Below are 21,318 nucleotides of genomic sequence, written 5' to 3' on the forward strand. Positions count from 1 at the left end.
CTTGAATCGGCTACCGGTTTGTTTTCTTGAACCAGTCCAGCCCCAGGACATAGATTCTCTGAATGGAGAGGGGGAGGATAGACCTCTAGGACCAAGGTTAGGGGTCACTCTTGCTGTATTTTCTATCTCAATAGATGTACACTGTGGATGGTTGTAGGTACCAATAAAGCAGACAGGACACTCTGGATGGGTATTTGAAAATGAAACTGTACTGCAGATATTGCAAAGTAATATACTGGCACTATACAAACTTAGCAGTAGTTACACCTATGTCCCAAAGTTATTTTCCTGTATCTGTGAAAGTGCCCCTTGGTTTGGGGTCCTGAGATTTTCTCTCCCTTAAAGCCATGGAAAGGCAAGTATTCCAGGTGGGCAGAGGTCTACTTGATATAGTGGAATCTCTTTCTATATGTTTCTAGATTTATTTCAGATTATCCCAAATTTCCTCTCTTCTCTCAGGGTAGAGTCTCCAGTGGGGTCTCCGGATGAACAAACAACTATTACAGTCCTTCTCTTCATATGGTAAACAGGAGATCTTTCAGAAAAAAATAGCATTTCTCTTTACCATACTCTTGGATGACAGCAAACTTCCTCCCAAAACAAAAGACAAAAATCTCCACAAAATACTCAACTACTCACTCCAAAATCACCCCATCCATCCAGTGGATGTGAGATAGAACAAGAGAGTTTCTCTTATCCTGATCCTTCCCCAAGGCAATGTTTTTCTGTCATTGAACAAGGACTAAAGGATCCAAAATAAACCAAAAACCAAAAATTAAAATCTAGAATTTCTCAAACTGCAAAAACACTGAGGCAATATCTCCAGCCAGTTTGCAGACTAAGATGGTATACTGCCTCCTTTCTATCCTGAGAACACTAGGTTGTGAGGCCTGGCCCACCAGTGATAGGGGTCAAAGAAAAAATACAAAGCTGCTCCAAGTCCAACTAAAAATGTCACCCTGAACTCCCACTCTGCCTGACTTTGTGCTCACCATTCCAATCAACCTAACAGAGTGTGATGTAGGAAAATAGCACACTCCTCTTCTAATTCCTAACCCCATGTCTTAGACCAGAGCCAGTGAATGGAGAACCCAAGGGAATCTCTTTACATCAGTTTTGAAGAAATGAAGATTGAGATGCAAATAAGCAAATGTGGACCCTGCAGGATATCCAGTGTAACTGGCAATCCCTTTTCTCTAAGGTCTATCCTTTTTCAAGTGTTACCCAATGCTTCTCCCTTGGTTCAATGAATCATGCAATTATAGCTTTTTATTTGTATGGCATGTTGATAGATATATATACATTGGGGAGACCAAAGTCTTCCTTCTCATTACGGTTTGTAAGAGTATTCATCACTACCAAAGGCCTCTTCCTTTATCATAGAAATGTAGTTATCTTGCCAATTTTATAGGAAGCATTTAAAGCATAAACAATATTCCAAGTAAAATGTTTATCTTCATAGTGGTTATGCTCACATCCATGATAAGTGATAGAGAGTTCATTTTCTTAGATCTTGCTTTATTTTCCTTAACAGAAATGTGTGATTTAGGAATTAGGAAATGCAGTCTCTGTAAATCAATAGTTACCTGGATCCCTAGCTTTTTTGGAGATACATTTTCAAAGAGTTACACAGGGGTTGTGCATGTAAAGTCAGCACATACCCACGTAAGTAGTCTCTGTGCATGAAAACAAATTTTCAGAAGGGCAGGAATTGTGTGTCTTCTTATTGCTACACAGAAAAGTATTTGTATACGAGGGTATTCCAGGATGGGATTTGGAAGTACATGCACATTTTTATATTTTATATATGGAGTATGCACATATGTCATCAAATATACATGCATGCTTTTATACCTGCTAATTAAGTCATGAAAATTAAATCTGACTTCTCTTTTGTCTACAGTTTTCTGGTGGGGGGTCTGGAGCACATGATGAGGGTGTGGGTGAACTGGTGTTTGGAAATATGCATACAAATATGTAAACAAGATACACACATACATCAGTCACCAATATAAACTACCCGCCTCTCACTTAAACTGAGGGTTATTATGTTCACATAATACAATTATATAATGCATAAAATATCTGTGCCTAGTTTTATAAAATAAAGGGCTAGAGGTGGACACACAGCAGCTGATGGTCAGGACCTAGGTACCAGAACAGAATCAGGAGACAGAGGCATAGTCAGACAGGCAGGGTCAAGGTAGGCAGAGCTTATGCAATGTCAAAGGGCAGGCCAAGGTCAGAGCAGGTGAAGTTCAAACACACTCAAGAGGCAAACAAGAAATCAGGATAGGCAGCAGACAAGGCAGAGTCAAGGGTCAGGCTGAGTTACAGGTGAAAGCAGCAAAAAGAACAGCAATGCACAGAAACACATGGAACCAAAACCTGTTCCTCAGGCATGAGCTCACAGGACTGAGCTTATTTCATAGGAAAGCAGTGATGATGGCCTGCTGAGTTGGTGAAGTCCCTTAGACAGAGCTTCAGGATGCATCAGATGATCAGGATACCAGGAACCATGCTGGACTCAGGACTTTGAGGTATGGAATGCTGACCACTGTGCAGCACCCCACAGTCAACAGCATATTACAGTACTCTCCTCTTAAGCCCCTCCCAGGGGCCTCCAGGCCATCTGTTCTTGGGCTTGTGAGGGATGAGAAGATGGGTCTTCTGGACCAGAATGGGGGCACTGAGATTCTCAGCCAGTCCACTAAATAGTTTCTTACTATTTTTGATTCAATAATGTTGTTGATTTCAAACTTTGTTTATGAGTCAAGAGACAGGGTAACGAGAGGTTTTCTCTTAGAGTTTCACAGCAGAAGAGGACCGGAAGGTTCACCTGCAAACCTTACCTAACAACCCCAGGAGAGGACTCCGAAGGCATTGTGAACCCCGGCCGCAGGCGGCCATGCCTGGGTCCCCCCTTACCTGCTGCCCCTCTTCGCTTCTCAGCGCGACCTTCTCCTGGCCGCAGCAGGGCCTTCCCGCAGCGTTCTCCCTACGAGGGAGACGCTGCTGACTTCCTGCTCCTGGCTCCACCCCTTAGGCAGGCTGGAATTTAAAGGGACCATGGCGGGAAACCTCGGCCCGGCCCCCGAAGATGATGTCAGATGCCCAGGCCATTTAAGCCCAGCTTGGATCTGTGTTCTCTGCCTTGGCAATAGGTCAACTCACCGAGTAACTAGTTGCTGTCCCTGCATTCTCCAGTTCCTGTGTTCCTGACTCCATGTTCCTGTTCCAGCTCTGCTCCTGACTCCGTACTCTTGTTCCACCTCTGTTCCTGACTCCATGTTCCTGCCTCTGCTCCGCTCCTGCTCCCGAGTTCCTGGTCCAGTTCCTGTTCCTGTTTTGGCTAGATTCCCTGGTTTCAACTTCGACTTGGCTTCTGCTGCTCTCTCTTCTGCTGCCTTTCCTGACCCTTGGTTCATCCTCTGGCTTCGCTTGTCTTCAGCCTGCCCCAACATCTGGCCTGGTTCTCCGTCTCACACTGCTGCCGCCTGCCACGACCTCCGGACTGTCTCCGTTTCTCCCATGCTTCTGCCTGCCTTGACCCGAACTGTTCTTCAGATTCTTCGTTGCCAGGAGACCCTCGCCTAAGTCCTGCCAGCCCCTGTACCCAAGGGCTCAATCTGCGGGGAGCGAGGGCTGGTATAGGTGAAGGTCCTATCCGGTCTACTGGTCCAGTCCCACCTTCCGGCTACGAGTCCCACTGTAGGTCTTCCTTCAGTGGATCCATCCAGTACTCTAGCCAGTCCAAGGGTCCACGTTCATAACAGTTTGCTAAGGCCATGGACCCGGTGGACATCTCTGACCTCCAGGCTATCCCAGGCATGGCCCAGCACCTGCAACAGCAGCAGCAGTGCCTAGACATTTTGGCGGCTACTGTTGAGAGGTTAGCCAACCACCTAGATGCTACTCCTCCAACTACAACTCCGCCTCCGGCTCCAGTTCCTGCTCCAGGACCTGCTGCATCTCTACACTTGCCTGCACTGCCATGCTATGCAAGAGATCTGATTCTTGAACCACTGTCTCATGTGGTTCACCCTACAGCCTGTGCAGTTCCCATCAGACCAGTTTAAGACAACATAAATATTTTCTCTTTTGGATGGTCGAGCTCTAGCCTGGGCTTCACCACTATGGAAGTGAGGCAACCCTTTGCTTGGGGATATGCAGCAGTTTTTTCATGCTTTCAAGCTGGTATTCGATGAGCCAGGCCGGCAGTCTACTGCAGCTACAGAGCTTCTTCATCTTTGTCAGGGGGTTCGATCTCTAGTCGACTACGCAGTCCAATTCTGCACTCTGGCATCGGAGCTGTGTTGGCAAGAGGACAGCTTGAGAAGTATTTACCTAGAGGGTCTGGCTCCATGAATAAAAGATGAACTCGCTGCTCGAGATCTCCCGGAGGACCTCTAGGCTTTAATAGACCTCACAGGGCGGATAGACTGCCGGCTTCAGCAATGAGCTCGAGAAGTCAAGCCTGCTTGGAGACTGGTTCCATTGGCTCCCTCCTCCTCTCATCCGATCGCTCTACCTCCTGAATCTTAGGCCAACTGAGGGGAAGAACCCATGCAGTTCGGTCGCAGCCCACTTACTCCAGAGCAGAGGAAGCGCCGCCGTTCACTAGGCCTCTGCCTTTACTGCGGAGGCAAGGGTCACTTGCTGACCCAGTACAGCAAGCGGCCGGAAAACTCCAGAGCCTAGGGGCCAGTGGGGAGCTGACCCTATGCTGCGGGAACCCTGCTCCCCAATACACCGTCCCAGTCTCTCTGGAGTATCCTGGTGGGAAGTTTTCTACCTTGGCCTTTATTGACTCTGGGGCGGAAGGAAACTTTATCCTCCCCGATCTAGTGCAACAGCTGCGGCTTCCGGTACTTCCTCGCACACCACCCCTACGGGTATCTTCCATCCATGGGACCCTGCTCCCAGGCTGTGTGACTCTCCACAATGGAGTTCTTCATACAGAGGAGATCTCGTTTTTGTCTTGGGGAAGGCCATCCACCCCCATTGTCTTGGGCTTACCCTGGCTCCAGAAGCACTCTCCAACCACCAAGTGGGACACCCTTCAAATTGCTGCCTGGAGTCTGATTTGCTTCTCTTCATGCCTGCCAGGTTTACCCCAGCCATGCATCCTTCTGCCCAACACTCCACTGTCTCTGCCACCACAGTACTCTGAATACATGGATGTCATCTCCAAGGAGATGGAAGAACTCCTCCAGGAACATCACCCCTTTGATTGTGCCATTGATTTGCTACCGGCACCATGCCTCCTCGAGGACGTGTCTACCCCCTGTCGCTTCCAGAGACGCAAGCTATGTCACAATATTTCCAGGAGAATTTGGATCGTGGCTTTATCCGACCTTCGACCTCGCCAGCGGGGGCCGGCTTCTTTTTCATCGCTAAAAAGGACGGCTCTCTCAGACCCTGCATAGATTACCGTGGTCTCAATGCCATCACCTGTCAGGACAGATATTCACTTCCACGCATCCCGGAACTCTTAGACCACCTACAAGGGGCTAAGGTCTTTACCAAGCTCGATCTCCGTGGTGCCTACAACCTGGTACGAATCTGCCCAGGTGATGAGTGTAAAACCGTATTCAATACTCTTGATAGGCATTACGAGTATCTTGTCATGCTCTTCGTGTTGTGTAATGCCCCAGCGGTTTTTCAAAACCTAATGAATGAGGTCCTCCATGATATGCTTCACTCATCAGTAATCGTCTATCTCGACGACGTGCTTATATACTCCAAAGAACTCATTACTCGACGGCAAGTGAAGCAAGTATTGCAACAACTCCGAGACAACCACTTGTTTGCCAAGTTGGAGAAATGTCTGTTTGAACAAGAATTTCTACCGTTTTTGGTGTTGCACCAGAGGTGGGCCCTTGGGCTGAGGTGGGGTTGACGCTACCCGTAGGAGGGATCCTACGGGTCACTACCATCGGCAGGCAGAGAGGGCTGATGGACGGAAGCTGGCTGGCGGTTCACCAATACCATCCCTCGTTCCCCGCGGGTTGAGCCTTTGGGTGCCGGGGCTGGCTGGACTTAGGTGGCTTACATGAATGATCATCGATGGGTGGATCGAGGTCAGCCCAGAGGGAGCAACTAGTGTAGGTATCAGTCTGTACTGGTTGAGGCGGAGCCCACAGACCCTGGCACCAATAGGAACACAGTTTGACAGAGGGTGCCTGAGCAAGAGCAGGCCGAAGCCTGAATGAACCACGTCCAGGACAAAAGCTGAAGAGGCATCTTTAAGCGAGCTGGGATCAGGGCTGGTGGCAATCTGGAAGCAGTGACAAGCAAGGCTAAGGTCTAGACAAGGAGAGAGTCAAAAAGATGGTCAGACGAAGCAGACGTTCAGGGCTGGAGAGAAGCAACGGTGAAGTCAAGTGATGCAGAGGTCCAGGGCTGGAGAGAGGCAACAGAGTAGTCAGGCTCGGCGTGTGCAAGGGGGTGCACCCTTGTGCACCTTGGACGCGCTGAGCCCTAGTGGAGCCCCGATGGTTTTCCACGTTCCCTTCGAGGCCACTCTGAAATCGGAGAAGCCTCAGAGGCAACTTTCCTTCCGCCCCCCCACCTTCCACTCCCTTCCCCTATCTAACCCGCCCCCCAGCCCTAACTAAAACCCCCTCCTGACCTTTATCTCAAAAGTTACGCCTGCATCTGGGAAGGCGTAACTTGTGCACGCCGGCCAGCTGCCGGCGTGCCATCCCTTGGCACGGCGGCTGTGCCTGAGGCCTTGGTCCCGCCCCCGGCACGCCCCCTGGCTGGCGCCCCGTCCATGGCCCCGCTCCCGGAACGCCCTTTTTTGCAAGCCCCGGGACTTACGTGCATCCCGGGGCTTGCGCGTGCCGCCGAGCCTATGCAAAATAGGCTCGGAGCGCGCAGGGGAAGATTTTCTCAGGTTACGGGCATATGTTACATGCGTAGCCTTTGAAAATCTGCCCCTAAATTAATTATTTGCTTCTAAAGAGTAGCAAATCACCTGGACCAGATGGTATGCATCCTAGGGTTCTGAAGGAACTAAAAAATGAAATTTCAGATCTATTAGTTAAAATTTGTAACCTATCATTAAAATCATCCATTGTACCTGAAGACTGGAGGGAGGCCAATGTAACCCCAATATTTAAAAAGGGCTCCAGGGGCGATCCGGAAACCTATAGGCCAGTGAGCCTGACTTCAGTGCCGGGAAAAATGGTGGAAAATATTCTAAAGATCAAAATCACAGATCATATAGAAAGACATGGTTTAATGGAACATAGTCAATATGGATTTACCTAAGTGAAGTCTTTCCTCACAAATCTGCTTCAATTTTTAAAATGGTTAATAAACATATGGATAAAGTTGAACCGGTAGATATAGTGTATTTGGATTTTCAGAAGAGGCTTCTACTAAAACTAAAAAGTTATGGGATAGGAGGCGATGTCCTTTCGTGGATTACAAACTGGTTAAAAAACAGGAAACAGAGTAGGATTAAATGGTCAATTTTCTCAGTGGAAAAGGGTAAATAGTGGAGTGCATCAGGGATCTGTATTTGGACCGGTGCTTTTCAATATATTTATAAATGATCTGGAAAGGAATATGACGAGTGAGGTTATCAAATTTGCAGATGATACAAAATTATTCAGAGTAGTTAAATCACAAGCGGATTGTGGAGGACCTTGTGAGACTGGAAGTTTGGGCATCCAAATGTCAGATGAAATTTAATGTGGACAAGTGAAAGGTGTTGCATATAGAGAAAAAATAACCCATGCAGTAGTTATATGATGTTAGGTTCCATATTAGGAGCTACCACCCAGGAAAGAGATCTAGGCATCATAGTGAATAATACATTGAAATTGTCGGCTCAGTGTGGTGCAGCAGTCAAAAAAGCAAACAGAATGTTAGGAATTATTAGGAAGGGAATGATGAATAAAACTGAAAATGTCAGAATGCCTCCATATTACTCCATGGTGAGACTGCAACTAGATTGCTGTATACATTTCTGGTCACCACATCTAAAAAAAGATATAGTTGCACCTTAGGAGGTACACAGAAGTGTGATCAAAATGATAAAGGGAATGGAACATCACCCCTATGAGGAAAAGCTAAGGGGGTTAGGGCTGTTCAGCTTGGAGAAGAGACGGCTGAGGGGGATATGATAGAGGTCTTTAAAATCATGAGAGGTCTTGAACGAGTAGATGTGAATGGGTTATTCATACTTTCGAATAATAGAAGGACTAGGGGGCACTCCATGATGTTAGCAAGTAGCACATTTAAGACTAATCAGAGAAAATTCTTTTTCACTCAACGCACAATTAAGCTCTGGAATTTGTTGCCAGAGGATGTGGTTAGTGCAGTTAGAATACCTGGGTTTAGGAAAGGTTTGGATAAGTTCTTGGAGGAGAAGTCCATTAACTGCTATTAATCAAGTTGACTTAGGGAATGGCCTCTGTTATATCTGGCATCAGTAGCTTGGGATCTTCTTAGTGTTTGGGTACTTGCCAGGTTCTTGTAGCCTGGATCAGCCACTGTTTGAAACAGGATGCTGGGCTTGATGGACCCTTGGTCTGACCCAGTATGGCAATTTGTTATGTTCTTATGTTCTTAGGAAAGGTTAAATTTGTTAGATTTCTCATATCATAATGTCATTGCTATTATGGAAGAATAGAAAAAGGATAGCTACTTCTGACTCATTAACTAGCCATCCACAACAGTTTCATCTGTTCATCATATTCATATTCTTTTTTTTTAATTTTTAATTTATAAATTTTAACAATAATTACAAAGAACACTTTGTACAGAAATATGGAAAAGAAAAAGGAAAGAATTATATTATGCAAAAGAAATCTATACATAATTTTGTCCACCATCAGGAAAATATAGAGAGACAGGAAAAATAAAGGGGAAAAAGCAAGGAATAACAAAAATAAGGAAAAAGCATTACGAGACTACTGGTTGCATCATTAATTTATAATAAACATTCTACACAGGTCCTATGAGACTAGAAGTTAAAGCCTTCCTAGAGTTAAAAAAACCTGAAGCTAATCTGGAATATAAAAGATAAACTTTCCGTTAGCTAACCTAACAAAGCATTTACAAGGAAACCTTAACATAAACATTGCACCGAGTGCTAACACATCTTTACAAAGAGCTAAGAAAGATTTCCTACTAATCTGAGTAGCTTGAGAGAAATCAGGAAAAATCATAAAAACCAAATATATAAAAGAAGTTGTAATATTCTTGATGTAATTATTCTTATTTTTATAGAGAAAAGATGCTTCTTGGCCTCACAAAGTTATTTAAGAATATATTATGCTCATATGTATTATATCCTATTCATAAACATTTAAAATATGCAAAATGTATCTAATTTCATATATAGCATAAATATCAATTTAGGATATTTTTAAGAAAATTCAGCAACATAAAAAAAACTAATTTTCTAATAAAAAGCATACACACACACACACACACACACACAATATGACATCTCGGAAAATTGATATTCAAATTTTACATTATACATAATTTGATAAGATATTTTTTATTTATTTGATTTATATAATACACGGTGATGATAACTTTTAAATGAACTCACGCATGCTCTCTGTAAAATTTCATCTCAATCAGATAATATTAAAATGACCCACAAAGGCCCTGAAGTTTCAGATTTTAACAAAATCTATGTATTTTTATATAAAATTGTTTTTATCTTCTTTATCATAGTTTTTTGAAAGAAGTATAGAATATGATTGAAAGAGAATTTAATTTGCAAGAAAAAAAATGCTTCTGGAAACTTAGAAAATTGTAGAAGGTTCTAGAACCTTCTAGAAGGTTCTACAACCATTAAGAATGTTTTTGGAGAAATTTCCTATATCTCTCTTAAAAAAATATTTCAGTGAAGTATTGTTATACTCTGAGGAAGAAGTACCTTCAGTTAATGTGTGTTATTTCTTACTAAAGAAATCTCCAGTTCCAACTAATTTGTCTAATTTTTTAGAAGATTGAAATTTGGATGTTATTCACAGAAATACTTTGATTGTATCTTTTACCATGGTTAAAGATATAAACAATGGGCTAGATTTTAAAAGCCCTGCGCGCGTAAATCCTGCTGGATTTACGCACGCAGGGCACTTGCGCGCTGGCGCGCCTATTTTGCATAGGCTGCCAGTGCGCGCAAAGCCCCAGGATGCGCGTAAGTCCCGGGGCTTCTTAAAAGGGGCGTGAGGGGGCATGTTCAGGGCATATCTGGGGTCAGGGGGTGGTCCGGGGCGGGTTCGGGGGCCTGGCGACGGTTCGGGGGCGGGCCAGTAGGGCGGTCCCGAGTCCCCTGGCACTGCGGCCTGTGCTGGGGGATGCCGAGGCGGCACGCGCAAGTTACGCCTGCTTCAAGCAGGGCTGGGGGGTAGGGTAGATAGGGGAAGGGAGGGGAAGGTGGGGGGACATGGAAGGAAAGTTCCCTCCGAGGCCGCTCCAATTTCGGAGCGGCTTCGGAGGGAACGGAGGCAGGCTGCGCGGCTCGGCACGCACAGGCTGCCAATTTTGCGCAGCTTTGCACGCGCCGACCCCGGATTTTATAAGATACGCGCGGCTATGCGCGTATCTTATAAAATCCGGCGTAATTTTGTTTGCGCCAGATGCGCGAACAAAAGTACGCACGCGCGTACATATTTAAGATCTACCTCAATGTTATGAAAAGATATTTTCAGAAATTTCCAACAATGTTTCATGGCCAGCCAGTAAAAATATATCCTGACTTAGCCCCTATTACTAGAATAAGACGTAGAGAATTCCATGCCCTAAGGCAAAAGGTAACATCATTAGGATATACTTTCTTCCTACAGTATCCTTGCAGATGCGAAATAAAAAAAGGGGAACATGAATATGTTTTTTACCAACCTGTAAAGCGTCAACAGTTTGTGGATGCTTAACAACCTACTGCTTCCTCTCCATTGTCTATTTGTGAACCATCGACGACAAGTGTGATACCTATCAGTGAGAAACTATCAAAAAGGCATATATAGTATAATACCAGCTTAAACTATGTAAAGCTATTGTTCTTATTATCTGTTTGAAATCTTCTATTTGTTTCAGAAGTTTCTTTATGAGCCTCTAATTTTTCATATGAAAAGTGATTGTAATGGTTTTTTCCCTTAAATTTCAGATATACAATATTTTGATTGTATTTTGAAAAGTATTTGGTTACTCTATAATCATGCTATGGAAATGGTATTTTTCTTGTATATTTGAATTTAAAAAATTATAAAATAAAGAATTAAAAAAACAAAAAAGAATGTTCTGAGGCCTCTATATAGATGGCATCACTCAACAACTCTCAATCAGTTCAATTTAAGTCTTACAGCCAGTAAGGCAGTTTTCTAAATTCAGACACAGATTTCAAATTTCAATTCTATTCGTATAGGGTAGATTTATTTATTTTATTTTATTTAAAAACTTTTCTATACTGTCGCTAAGTTAAGTACCATCGCAACGGTTTACAAATAGGCACAAATAGGTATATATAGGTATGTATCGTACATTCTAACAAGTGCCAACTAAAAACGGTTACAATATCGTTAATAAAGTTAAATTTTTGGGTAGTGATGGATCAGTCTGGGAAAGTTTATTGATGTACTTTATTTATGTCTATTTCTCTACCGCATTGTGTATTTATAATATTGTGATGCCATTTATTCTTAGCTGCGTTTATCTGCATTTTTTCGTTCTCCCTCTCTCTCTCTACCCCACTGTCTCTTTTGGAAAGGCTTGCTTAAAGAGCCATGTCTTTAAGGTTTTCTTAAAGGATTTGAAATCACTCTGTAATCTGAGTTCAGTGGGCATTGTGTTCCATAGAAAGGGCACAGCCAGTGATCAGGCCCTTTCTCCTACTTGGGTTAGTTTTGCTGATTTTACTGTAGGGATTGTTAGTAGTGCTTTGTTAGCCGAACGAAGGTTCCTTTGTGGGACATGGACTCTTAGAGCTGTATTTAGCCAGTCTGCTTCTTTATCATATATTAGTTTGTGTATTGTGCATAAGGCTTTGTACTTGATCCTGTATTCAATTGGTAGCCAATGTAGTTCTGCTAAAGTTTCTGTTATATGGTCCCTTCTTTTTTTTCCTGTTAAAATCCTGTTAAAATTATTTTTTTTCCTGTAAAAAATACTTGTGCGCCTCCTTGTGTGCGTGCTTCCCTGTGCATGCTTCCCTGTGCGTGCACATGGATGCACTATTTTACAACATGCATGCGCCAGCACGCACATGTTATAAAATCCGGGCCAGCGCGGAGGGTGGGGATTTGCCCAGTTTACACATGGCGACGAGATCAGGCCTCCCCCAGTTCCCTCCCAGTCCACTCCAATTATTTTCTTTATTTCCGAACATACGCCAGCTCCTAATCCGGCGTAAGTTGTGCGTGCCAGATCCCCTGGCACAGCAGCAAATGGCTGCTGTACCGGCGGCCTCCAGCTCCGCCCCACTCCACCCCCCTGGACCGCCCCTCCCCACCTCGGGACCACCCCTTGATAAAGGTCTGGCTCTTGTGCGTGAAATGAGAGTTACACGCGTGGCTGGGCCTCTTCTAAAATGCGCACAGCGCATGCAAGACCCAGCCGCACCCGTAACCCCCCCTTTTTCCCCCACGCGCAGTGGATTTAAAATCTAGCTGTAACAATTTAGCAGTTCTCATATTAGTGAATATGTGCTTTGTATTCCTGAAGCTATGCGCCATTGCAATTGCCATGGCAAAGGCTATTTATGCCTTTAAAATATATTTATTCCAAGATCAATTTAAACTGACCAAGAAAGAGAACGATTCTGTTGCGACCGTCACTTCCCGACGGCTTCACTCTGCCTACCTTTCCTTTTTTGCAACTCCTCCTGCTCTTCACGGATACCTGGCTGCTGCGGCGTTCGCCTGCCGTCCTCTCTGGCATACCTGGACCGGCTTGGGCGCTGCCTCCCACCATATTCTACGGGTAGCTTAGGGCGCATGCGCCGCACGGCCCTCATTCTTATTTCCTCATTGGCGCGTTCCTCAGGGGCGTCCCCCTGTGATGACATCATGCTGCCAGGATATTTAAGCCTACAGTTTATTGCTAGCAATTGAGTTAGCAAGGGGATTCTTATGGATGGGATTCGCTCTCCGTACCCAGCTACTCTGCCTTTCCAACTTCCATTGGACTCTTTCTGCTAACGGGGTACCCACTCCTCGGGGGCCTCTTTTGCTTCTTTCAGGTCGCTATCAGGTAAGCAGTACTCGCTCCTCAAGGGCCCATGTTCCCTTACCCGCTGCCTGCATCTATCTCCTCTTCTACTGGGAAGAATTCGCTACAGACACCATCAGTGAGTATTACTATCATCCACTCCTCAGAGCTGTCTCCCTGGAACCAGGTACTTTCTCCTCGAGGGCCTGCCTCCGTTCCAGCACCAGTGCCATCTCCTATGTGGAACCGCTGTGTGAATACTTTGCCAACAAGTCTCTCTGCTTCTAGGGATCTGGTACTCGCTCCTCGAGGGCCAACTCTCCCTATCTCGGGGCTTCTCCATATTTGGGACTCTGTGAATGTTCTATTGTACTCATTATCTCAGTTCTCTCGACTACAGCACTGCTACCGGAGGAACTGCTGTTCCAGCACCCTGGGGAATACTAGCCCAGCCAGGCTACATCTTCTACTCACTACTGCCACCTCTGGTGGCTTCTCAAACTGTCTAAATTAAGAAATACACCTGCTCCTAGTTCATCCAGACCTCCCACCCAAAAACTGCCGACAATTCTGATTTCAATTGCGCTAGTCAATTAACAGGTCTAAAAGTGTACAATAAGTTCATAATGTATATGTGTTAATCTCTTATAACATAGCAATTTCTACATGTACCTCTTGACCCCATCCCAGAACACCTCTAGACCACCACCTTTTTGTGCTAATAAATGTGCATGCAAAACTGAAAATATGTGAGCACTTTCAATATTTCTGAAATGGCATGTATGTAATTACATGCCTGCACACATATATGCTATTTTTCAGCACATAACCCCTTTAAAAATTTACTCATCAGTTACATGTGATTACGTTTAATATTCATATGCAAGTTTTTAGGATTTTGGAATAATAGTGCAATAAAAAAATTATCAGTTCTTTATGAACAGTCTATATAATTCTCTATTGACAAATCAGTAACAAGTGAGACAAGTTATAAAACTCAGCTAAGTAACAAAACTATAAATACTTACATCTGTACATGTGGGGGCTGAAAGCGTCCCTGGTTAATGTTGTAGAAAGTAAAAGCCTGTGTGGGGTTTGAACTGTACTCATCCACTTCAATTATGACTCTACCATGGTGATGTCTTCTTGCTGCCATAATGTGCGAATGGGTGAAAGCCATAGTTGCACTCTATTCAAACAATCATCTTTGCTATCTTGTCATATCGACAGAAGACCACTGCAACTCTTTAGCTCATAGAACACTCCCCTTTTAAAAAATAAAAGCAGATTGAGGAGATAGATTAACTGTCAAACTTTTATGTTCTGTTTGGGATTTGCTTTATTTAACTTCAAGCAAAGATTTAGAAAAAAATAGGCTAACAGCTCAAAGAACTCATTATAAACATTTCCAACTCAGTGACTTGATGAATACACTATAATAAAAAAAGACTTCAGAACACATGGTGTAACATGCAGCAATATTTTAGACTTAAAAAATTAAACCCATGGTATTCCTTGATTCAGAATAGAATGTCAAAGTTTAGTAAACACACTTCATTTTACTTTTATATATTAATGAACGTTTATACCAAAGCTAAATAATGTAAAGAGATATCAAGCCTATACATGACGAGTTTAAAAAAAGCTTTTGAGATTGCTAAAAAGTATCAGCTTAGTCTCAAAACCTCCATTTAAAAGAATTGCAGGGGGGTTTCCAAAAGAAATTGTAAATGCAGCCAATTGTTCATTCAATGATCACAGGATGTTATTGAAGCAGACAAATCACCCACATTGCATTGTTATAATATAGGTTTGCAAGAACATCTAAAAGATATGCTTGCAAATGAATATCATATTTTCTCCATTGTCAACAACCTAAATTCTGTTTTAATCACCTTTATATTAGAATACATTTCTTGTAGGTCTATCAAATATATCTAGCTTTGCAATAATATATCTAGCTTTGGAATATAATTTAACATTTGATATCCTAAGTTACAGCTTATTTTTCATCCTCAAAATGATCAGATACCTAAATCCTGCACAGACTCCACTTAAAGTAACAACATTCAATACAAAAATAAATTTTTTGGGTTGATTACATGTGTCTGTTATGACTTCTAAGTCATATTTGTTTAGTTTACTGAATACAATCATTTTATATACTCTATTACAACAAAAAAAAATCAGATGTGACATATATAATGTTATCTTAATTTTAAGTAAATGTCATACAATTACCTGAAAATAGATAAATTGTTGCGTTCAAGCGGAGTCGTGGACCCTTGGGCCGGCCGGGAGGTTGGTAAGAGTATGGCCGGTAGGCAGAGGGGGTGAAGGATGGCTGAGGACTTCACCCGCGTGGTGCGGTGCACCCCAGGAGGCGCCCGTAGGGAACGACCACGGGGCTTGGCGAGAGACGTAGTAGGTAGCTGCCAGGCAGTGGAACAAGGACTAGGAAACCAAGGACTGGAGCCCAGAGTCTGAAAGAGTCCGTGGGCAGGAGCAGAGGCTGCAAGGAGGACTGGGCCAAGGCTGGCCGGAGTACTAAAGTCCAGAGGTCAGGGACCCCGCAGGGCCACGGCCGAGGTTAGACGAGAGGTCAGGAGCAGACAGGAGCAGGCCTCGGGAATCAGCAGCAAGACTGGCGTCCAAGGTCGAGACGCCGGAGACAAGGCCAGAAATCAGCAGCGGAACAGAAGTCCTGGGTCAGAAGGCAGGCCGGGGTCGAGGCAGGCAGAAAGCGGGAACGTCAGGAACAAGCCAGGGTCAAGACCAAGAATCAGCAGCAGAGGTGTAGTCCGGAGTCAGTAGGCAGATCGGGGTCGAGGCAGGCAGCAAGCAGAGGCATCAGGAACGAGCCAAAGTCAAGACCAGGAATCAGCAATAGAAGCGCAGTCCGGAGTCAGCAGGCAGCAAGCGGGAGTCGTCAGGAACACGCAGAAGTCAAACCAAAGATCAGCAGCGAGACGAAGGATAAGCAGCAACTCAAGGCACAGAGGAACTGTGTGAACCTCGTTGCAAGGCGAAGTGAAAAAGTCCGGAGTCTGCTTATATACTTTAGCCGCAGCGTGACATCACCTCGGGGGCGGAGCAGCACTTCCGGATGCCGGGGCTGAAGTACCCAGCCCTCGCGCGCGTGCGAGGCCGTTGAGGTGGGCAGAGTCCAGAGAGGCTTCGGCGGCATTTTCGTGAGGCAGGGCCGGAGCCATGCAGCTGGTCCCGGGCGGAGACCGGTGTCCGTCCTTGTGGCGTGGAGGAAGGCATGGGAGCCCCAGTTCGAGTGAAGCATGGTCAGGGCGTAGCGAGGAGTCCTCCGAGGGAAGCCCGGGAACCACGCGGTCAGGCAGGCCAGGAGCAGGGGATCCTCCTCCGCGGTCCACGGGAAGGTAAGAGGCCCCGAGCCCGATGGGGAAGGAAGCGGTGGGGACTGCAACAGTACCCCCCCCCCCCCTTCTACGCCCCCTCTTTCGAGGTCCTGGTTTCCCGGGATGATCTAGATGAAATTGTTGGAGGAGGGATTTGTCCAAAATGTTTCGGGCGGGCTCCCAAGAGTTCTCTTCGTCTCCACAACCCTCCCAAGCTAGGAGGTACTCCCAACGTCGGTTGTGGAAACGGACATCGACCACTTCGCGGACATGGAATGTGGTGTCGTCAGTTACCGCAGGGGAGGTGACCTCTGGAGTTTTACGATGTTAGCGGGAGAGCAACAGTGGTTTCAGCAGTGAAACGTGAAAAACATTGTGGATGCGCATCGAGGAAGGAAGTCGTAGTCGACAGGACACCAACCCTACTCTTTCGGCTATGCGGAAGGGTCCGCAGAACTTGGGAGCCAGCCTTTTAGAGGGTAGTTTGAGGTGGATGTTTTTGGTGCTGAGCCAGACCCGATCTCCAGGCTGAAAGATGGGAGCTGGGCGTCGGTGTCGATCAGAAACTTGCTTCACAGTGCGAGACGCGGCCATTAGCTTATCTTGGATGGTTTTCCACAGAGCTTGCAAGCGTTGAGCTGATAGATGTACTGCTGGAGAGCTCAGGGGGATAGCCAAAGGTAAGGGCGGTTTTAATTGCCGCCCATACACAACTTGAAACGGAGAATTTCCGGTGGCTGCATGGGCTTGATTGTTGTACGAGAACTCAGCCCAGGGTAGGAGCTCGGCCCAATTATTTTGTTTTTCGTTTGCAAAGGCTCGGAGAAAGGTTTTCAAAGAGCGGTTCATCCGTTCGGCTTGGCCGTTGCTCTGTGGGTGGAAGGCTGTAGAAAAGCTGAGGTGGACTTTAAAGCATTTGCACAAGGCCCTCCAGTACCGGGCCGTAAATTGCGGGCCTCGGTCTGAGACGATGTCCATGGGCAGCCCATGCAGACGGAAGATGTGGCGTGCGAACAACAGAGCTAGCTCAGGAGCTGACGGGAGCTTGGGTAGGGGCACAAAGTGGGCCATTTTAGAAAAGCGGTCGACAGTGACCCATATCACTGTGTTCCCCAGAGAGGAAGGCAAGTCCACCATAAAATCTGTTGCTAGATGTGTCCAGGGTTCTGTGGGTACCGGGAGTGGTTGTAACAGGCCCCAGGGAGTTCCGACTGGGGGTTTTTGTCGGGCGCAAGTGGGGCACGAGCTGACATACGTGTGGACGTCTTTGCGCACGTTGGGCCACCAGTAATAACGATTCAACAGTTCAAGAGTTCTATCCCTACCAGCGTGGCCTCCCTTTAGGGAGTCGTGGGCCCAAGTTAGCACTTTCTTGGGCAAGCGTTTGGGCACAACGGTTTGGTCCTGGGACTGGATGGTAGTAGTGTCTATGTGGACTTTGGCAGGGTCTAAAATGAACTGAGGGGTGTCCGTGTCCTCTTTCGGCTCGGAGAGCTCGACAAGGCATCTGCCTTGATGTTTTTGCTGGCGGGTCGATAGTGCAGGGAAAAATTGAATCGACTGAAGAAGAGCGACCACCTGGCTTGTCGAGGATTCAGTCTTTGTGCCTGTGAGAGGAATTCAAGGTTTTTATGATCAGTATAAACTGTAATGGGGTGGCGTGACCCTCTAGCCACTGTCTCCATTCTTCGAAAGCTAGTTTTATTGCTAGGAGTTCCTTGTCTCCTATGCTGTAGTTACATTCAGCGGGTGTGAATTTCCTAGAGTAGAAGGAGCAAGGCAGGAGTTGTCCCCCAGGACAGTGCTGACTGAGCACGGCTCCAACAGCGAGATTAGAGGCGTCCACCTCCACTATGAATGGACGCTGGGGGTCAGGGTGGCGTAGGCAGGTATCAGCGAGGAAGGCTTGTTTGAGGTCTACAAAGGCTTGGATAGCGATGTCGGGCCAAGACCTAGCATCTGCTCCCTTGCGAGTTAGAGCTGAAAGGGGAGCCACTAGGCGTGAATAATGGGGGATAAAATGTCTGTAGAAATTAGCAAAGCCTAGAAATCATTGCAAAGCTTTGAGTCCGGTGGGCCGGGGCCAGTTGAGGATGGCAGCCACTTTCTCGGGGTCCATTTGAAATCCGGTAGAGGATATTGTATATCCCAAGAATGGCAAGGATTCACAGTCAAACATACACTTTTCCAGCTTGGCATACAAGTGATTATCCTTAAGGACTTGGAGTACCCAACGAACATGACGGTGGTGGGAGTCTAGGTCCTTGGAGTAGACGAGGACGTCATCGAGATAGACTATGAAATAGGAGTTTAGCATCTCTCTCAGTACCTCGTTCATGAGGTTCTGGAAGACGGCTGGAGCGTTGCATAGTCCGAAAGGCATTACCCTATATTTATAATGCCTGTCCCTGGTATTGAAGGCCGTCTTCCATTCGTCGCCAGGGCAAATACGGACTAGGTTGTAGGCCCCCTTAAGGTCGAGTTTGGTAAACCACTTGGCCCCTTGTATCCAGTCCAATAGTTCCGAGATTAGTGGAAGGGGATATCGGTCCTTCCTAGTGATAGCGTTCAATCCCCGGTAGTCTATGCATGGTCGGAGGGACCCATCCTTTTTGGCAACAAAAAAGAAGTCTGCTCCGGCAGGCGAGCGAGAGGGGCGGATAAACCCCTTAGCAAGATTCTCTGTGATGTATTGTGACATGGCTTGAGTTTCGGGGAGCGAGAGAGGGTAGACACGACCTCGAGGAGGAGTTTTCCCTGGCAGTAGGTCGATGGCGCAGTCGAAAGGTCGGTGTTGGGGAAGTAGTTCTTCTTTTTCCTTGGAGAATACCTCAGCTAAATCTTGGTAGGGTGCGGGCAGTAGCAGCGCCGTAGTGTGCAATGAGACTTGATGTGGTTGTAGTCTTTTGAGGCAATGAGTGAAGCAGAACGGACTCCACTTCGTGAGCTGAAGAGTGTCCCACTGGATGGCTGGAGAGTGACGCTGAAGCCAGGGTAACCCAAGGATGATAGGGTGCACCGCTTTCTCCAGTACGAGGAGTGTGATTTCTTCGGAGTGAAGAATACCAGTCTGGAGCGTCAGAGGGGTAGTAGACTCAGAGAAGACCCCTGGCAGCATGGCGACACGTAGTGGTGGACGTTGGGGTGTTGTGCGCAAATTTAATTGCCATACTAAGTCCTGCAGAATAAAATTTCCTTCTTCACCTGAGTCAATAAAAGCCATGGTATGAAAATACCCTCCGGGGTATATCAAGGTTACGGGAACTGTGCATCGAGGAGCTGAACCTGCACAGCCTAGGAGTAGCCCCTCCAAACCTCCTAGACTCGAGCGTTTTCCGGACGCTCCTTGCATCGTGCGAGGAAGTGTCCCTTGCCGCCACAGTAAAGGCAAAGTCCTTGGATGCGGCGTCTTGCTCTTTCTTCTGGCGAGAGTGGGGAGCGACCTACTTGCATAGGTTCCTCCGAAGCGGGAGCAGCAGCAAGCGACTTGGGCAGAGATCTGGGAAGGCTGGGTCTAGCAGACGTGGTGGTGCTGGTGGGAGCTCTGCGGAACGAACGTCCTTCTCTTGCCCGTTGCTGGAGTCTCCGGTCAATTCGACCGGCCAGGTCGATGAGGTCGTTCAGGTCGTCGGGAATGTCTCTAGCAGCTAGCTCGTCTTTGATTCGGGCTGCTAGGCCTTCGAAGAAGATACCCTTCAAGCTGTCCTCACGCCAGCCCAGTTCTATGGCAAGCGTGCGGAACTCAATGGCATACTCTACCAATGAGCGGGTACCCTGCCACAGCTGTAGCAAGTCAGAAGAGGCAGGTCACCAGGCGAGCTGGGTCATCGAAGGCCTGCCGCAAGTTTAAAACGAACTGTTCCAAATTGTGCAAGAGCGGGTCGCCGCGCTCCCACATGGGTGAGGCCCAGTTGAGCGCCTTTCCATCAAGCAAGGAGAAGATATAGGCGACTTTCACAGAGTCTGAGGGGAACTGAGCCGGCAGGAGCGAGAAACAGACGTAGCACTGGTTGAGAAAACCCCGGCAGGCAGTGCTATTCCCTGAGAAACGAGTAGGAGCAGGGAGCTCTGTGATCAAAGCTAGGCTGGCCGCTGGCGCAGGAGCTGGAGGAGGCTGCTCTGAAGTACCAGCCTCAAGTCGAGTGGATAATTGTTCCACAGTGGTGGTCAGTGCCTCAAGACACTGTTGTTGTTGCTGAAGCCACAGCGCCATGCCTGGAATAGCCTGCAGACTAGGCCCCTCCGCCGGGTCCATGGCCTTGCAAACTGTTGCATTCAAGCGGAGTGGTGGAACCTTGGGCCGGCAGGGAGGTTGGTAAGAGTATGGCCGGTAGGCAGAGGGGGTGAAGGATGGCTGAGGACTTCACCCGTGTGGTGCGGTGCCCCCCAGGTGGCGCCCGTAGGGACTGACCACGGGGCTTGGCGAGAGACGTAGTAGGTAGCTGCCAGGCAGTGGAACAAGGACTAGGAAACCAAGGACTGGAGCCCAGAGTCTGAAAGAGTCCGTGGGCAGGAGCAGAGGCTGCAAGGAGGACTGGGCCAAGGCTGGCCGGAGTACTAAAGTCCAGAGGTCAGGGACCCCGCAGGGCCACGGCCGAGGTTAGACGAGAGGTCAGGAGCACACAGGAGCAGGCCTCGGGAATCAGCAACAAGACTGGCATCCAAGGTCGAGAGGCCGGAGACAAGGCCAGAAATCAGCAGCGGAACAGAAGTCCTGGGTCAGAAGGCAGGCTGGGGTCGAGGCAGGCAGAAAGAGGGAACGTCAGGA

The 21,318-nt window shown here is 46.8% G+C and overlaps 1 protein-coding gene across 2 annotated transcripts in view; it reads right to left on the bottom strand.

Annotated features, from left to right (window-relative positions):
* MPPED1 (metallophosphoesterase domain containing 1) overlaps positions 1 to 14,438 on the bottom strand; it is a 419,956-nt gene extending 405,518 nt beyond the window's left edge. For both annotated transcript variants that reach the window (XM_029600130.1, XM_029600131.1), the window contains exon 1: positions 14,211 to 14,438. In XM_029600130.1, the coding sequence (XP_029455990.1) occupies positions 14,211 to 14,362 (152 nt within the window). In that variant the 5' untranslated portion in view covers positions 14,363 to 14,438. The remainder of the gene's footprint in view (positions 1 to 14,210) is intronic.
* Between the last annotated feature and the right edge of the window lie 6,880 nt (positions 14,439 to 21,318).

This window comes from Rhinatrema bivittatum, chromosome 4 (genome assembly GCF_901001135.1).
Source record: "Rhinatrema bivittatum chromosome 4, aRhiBiv1.1, whole genome shotgun sequence".
Classification (NCBI taxonomy): Eukaryota; Metazoa; Chordata; class Amphibia; order Gymnophiona; family Rhinatrematidae; genus Rhinatrema; species Rhinatrema bivittatum.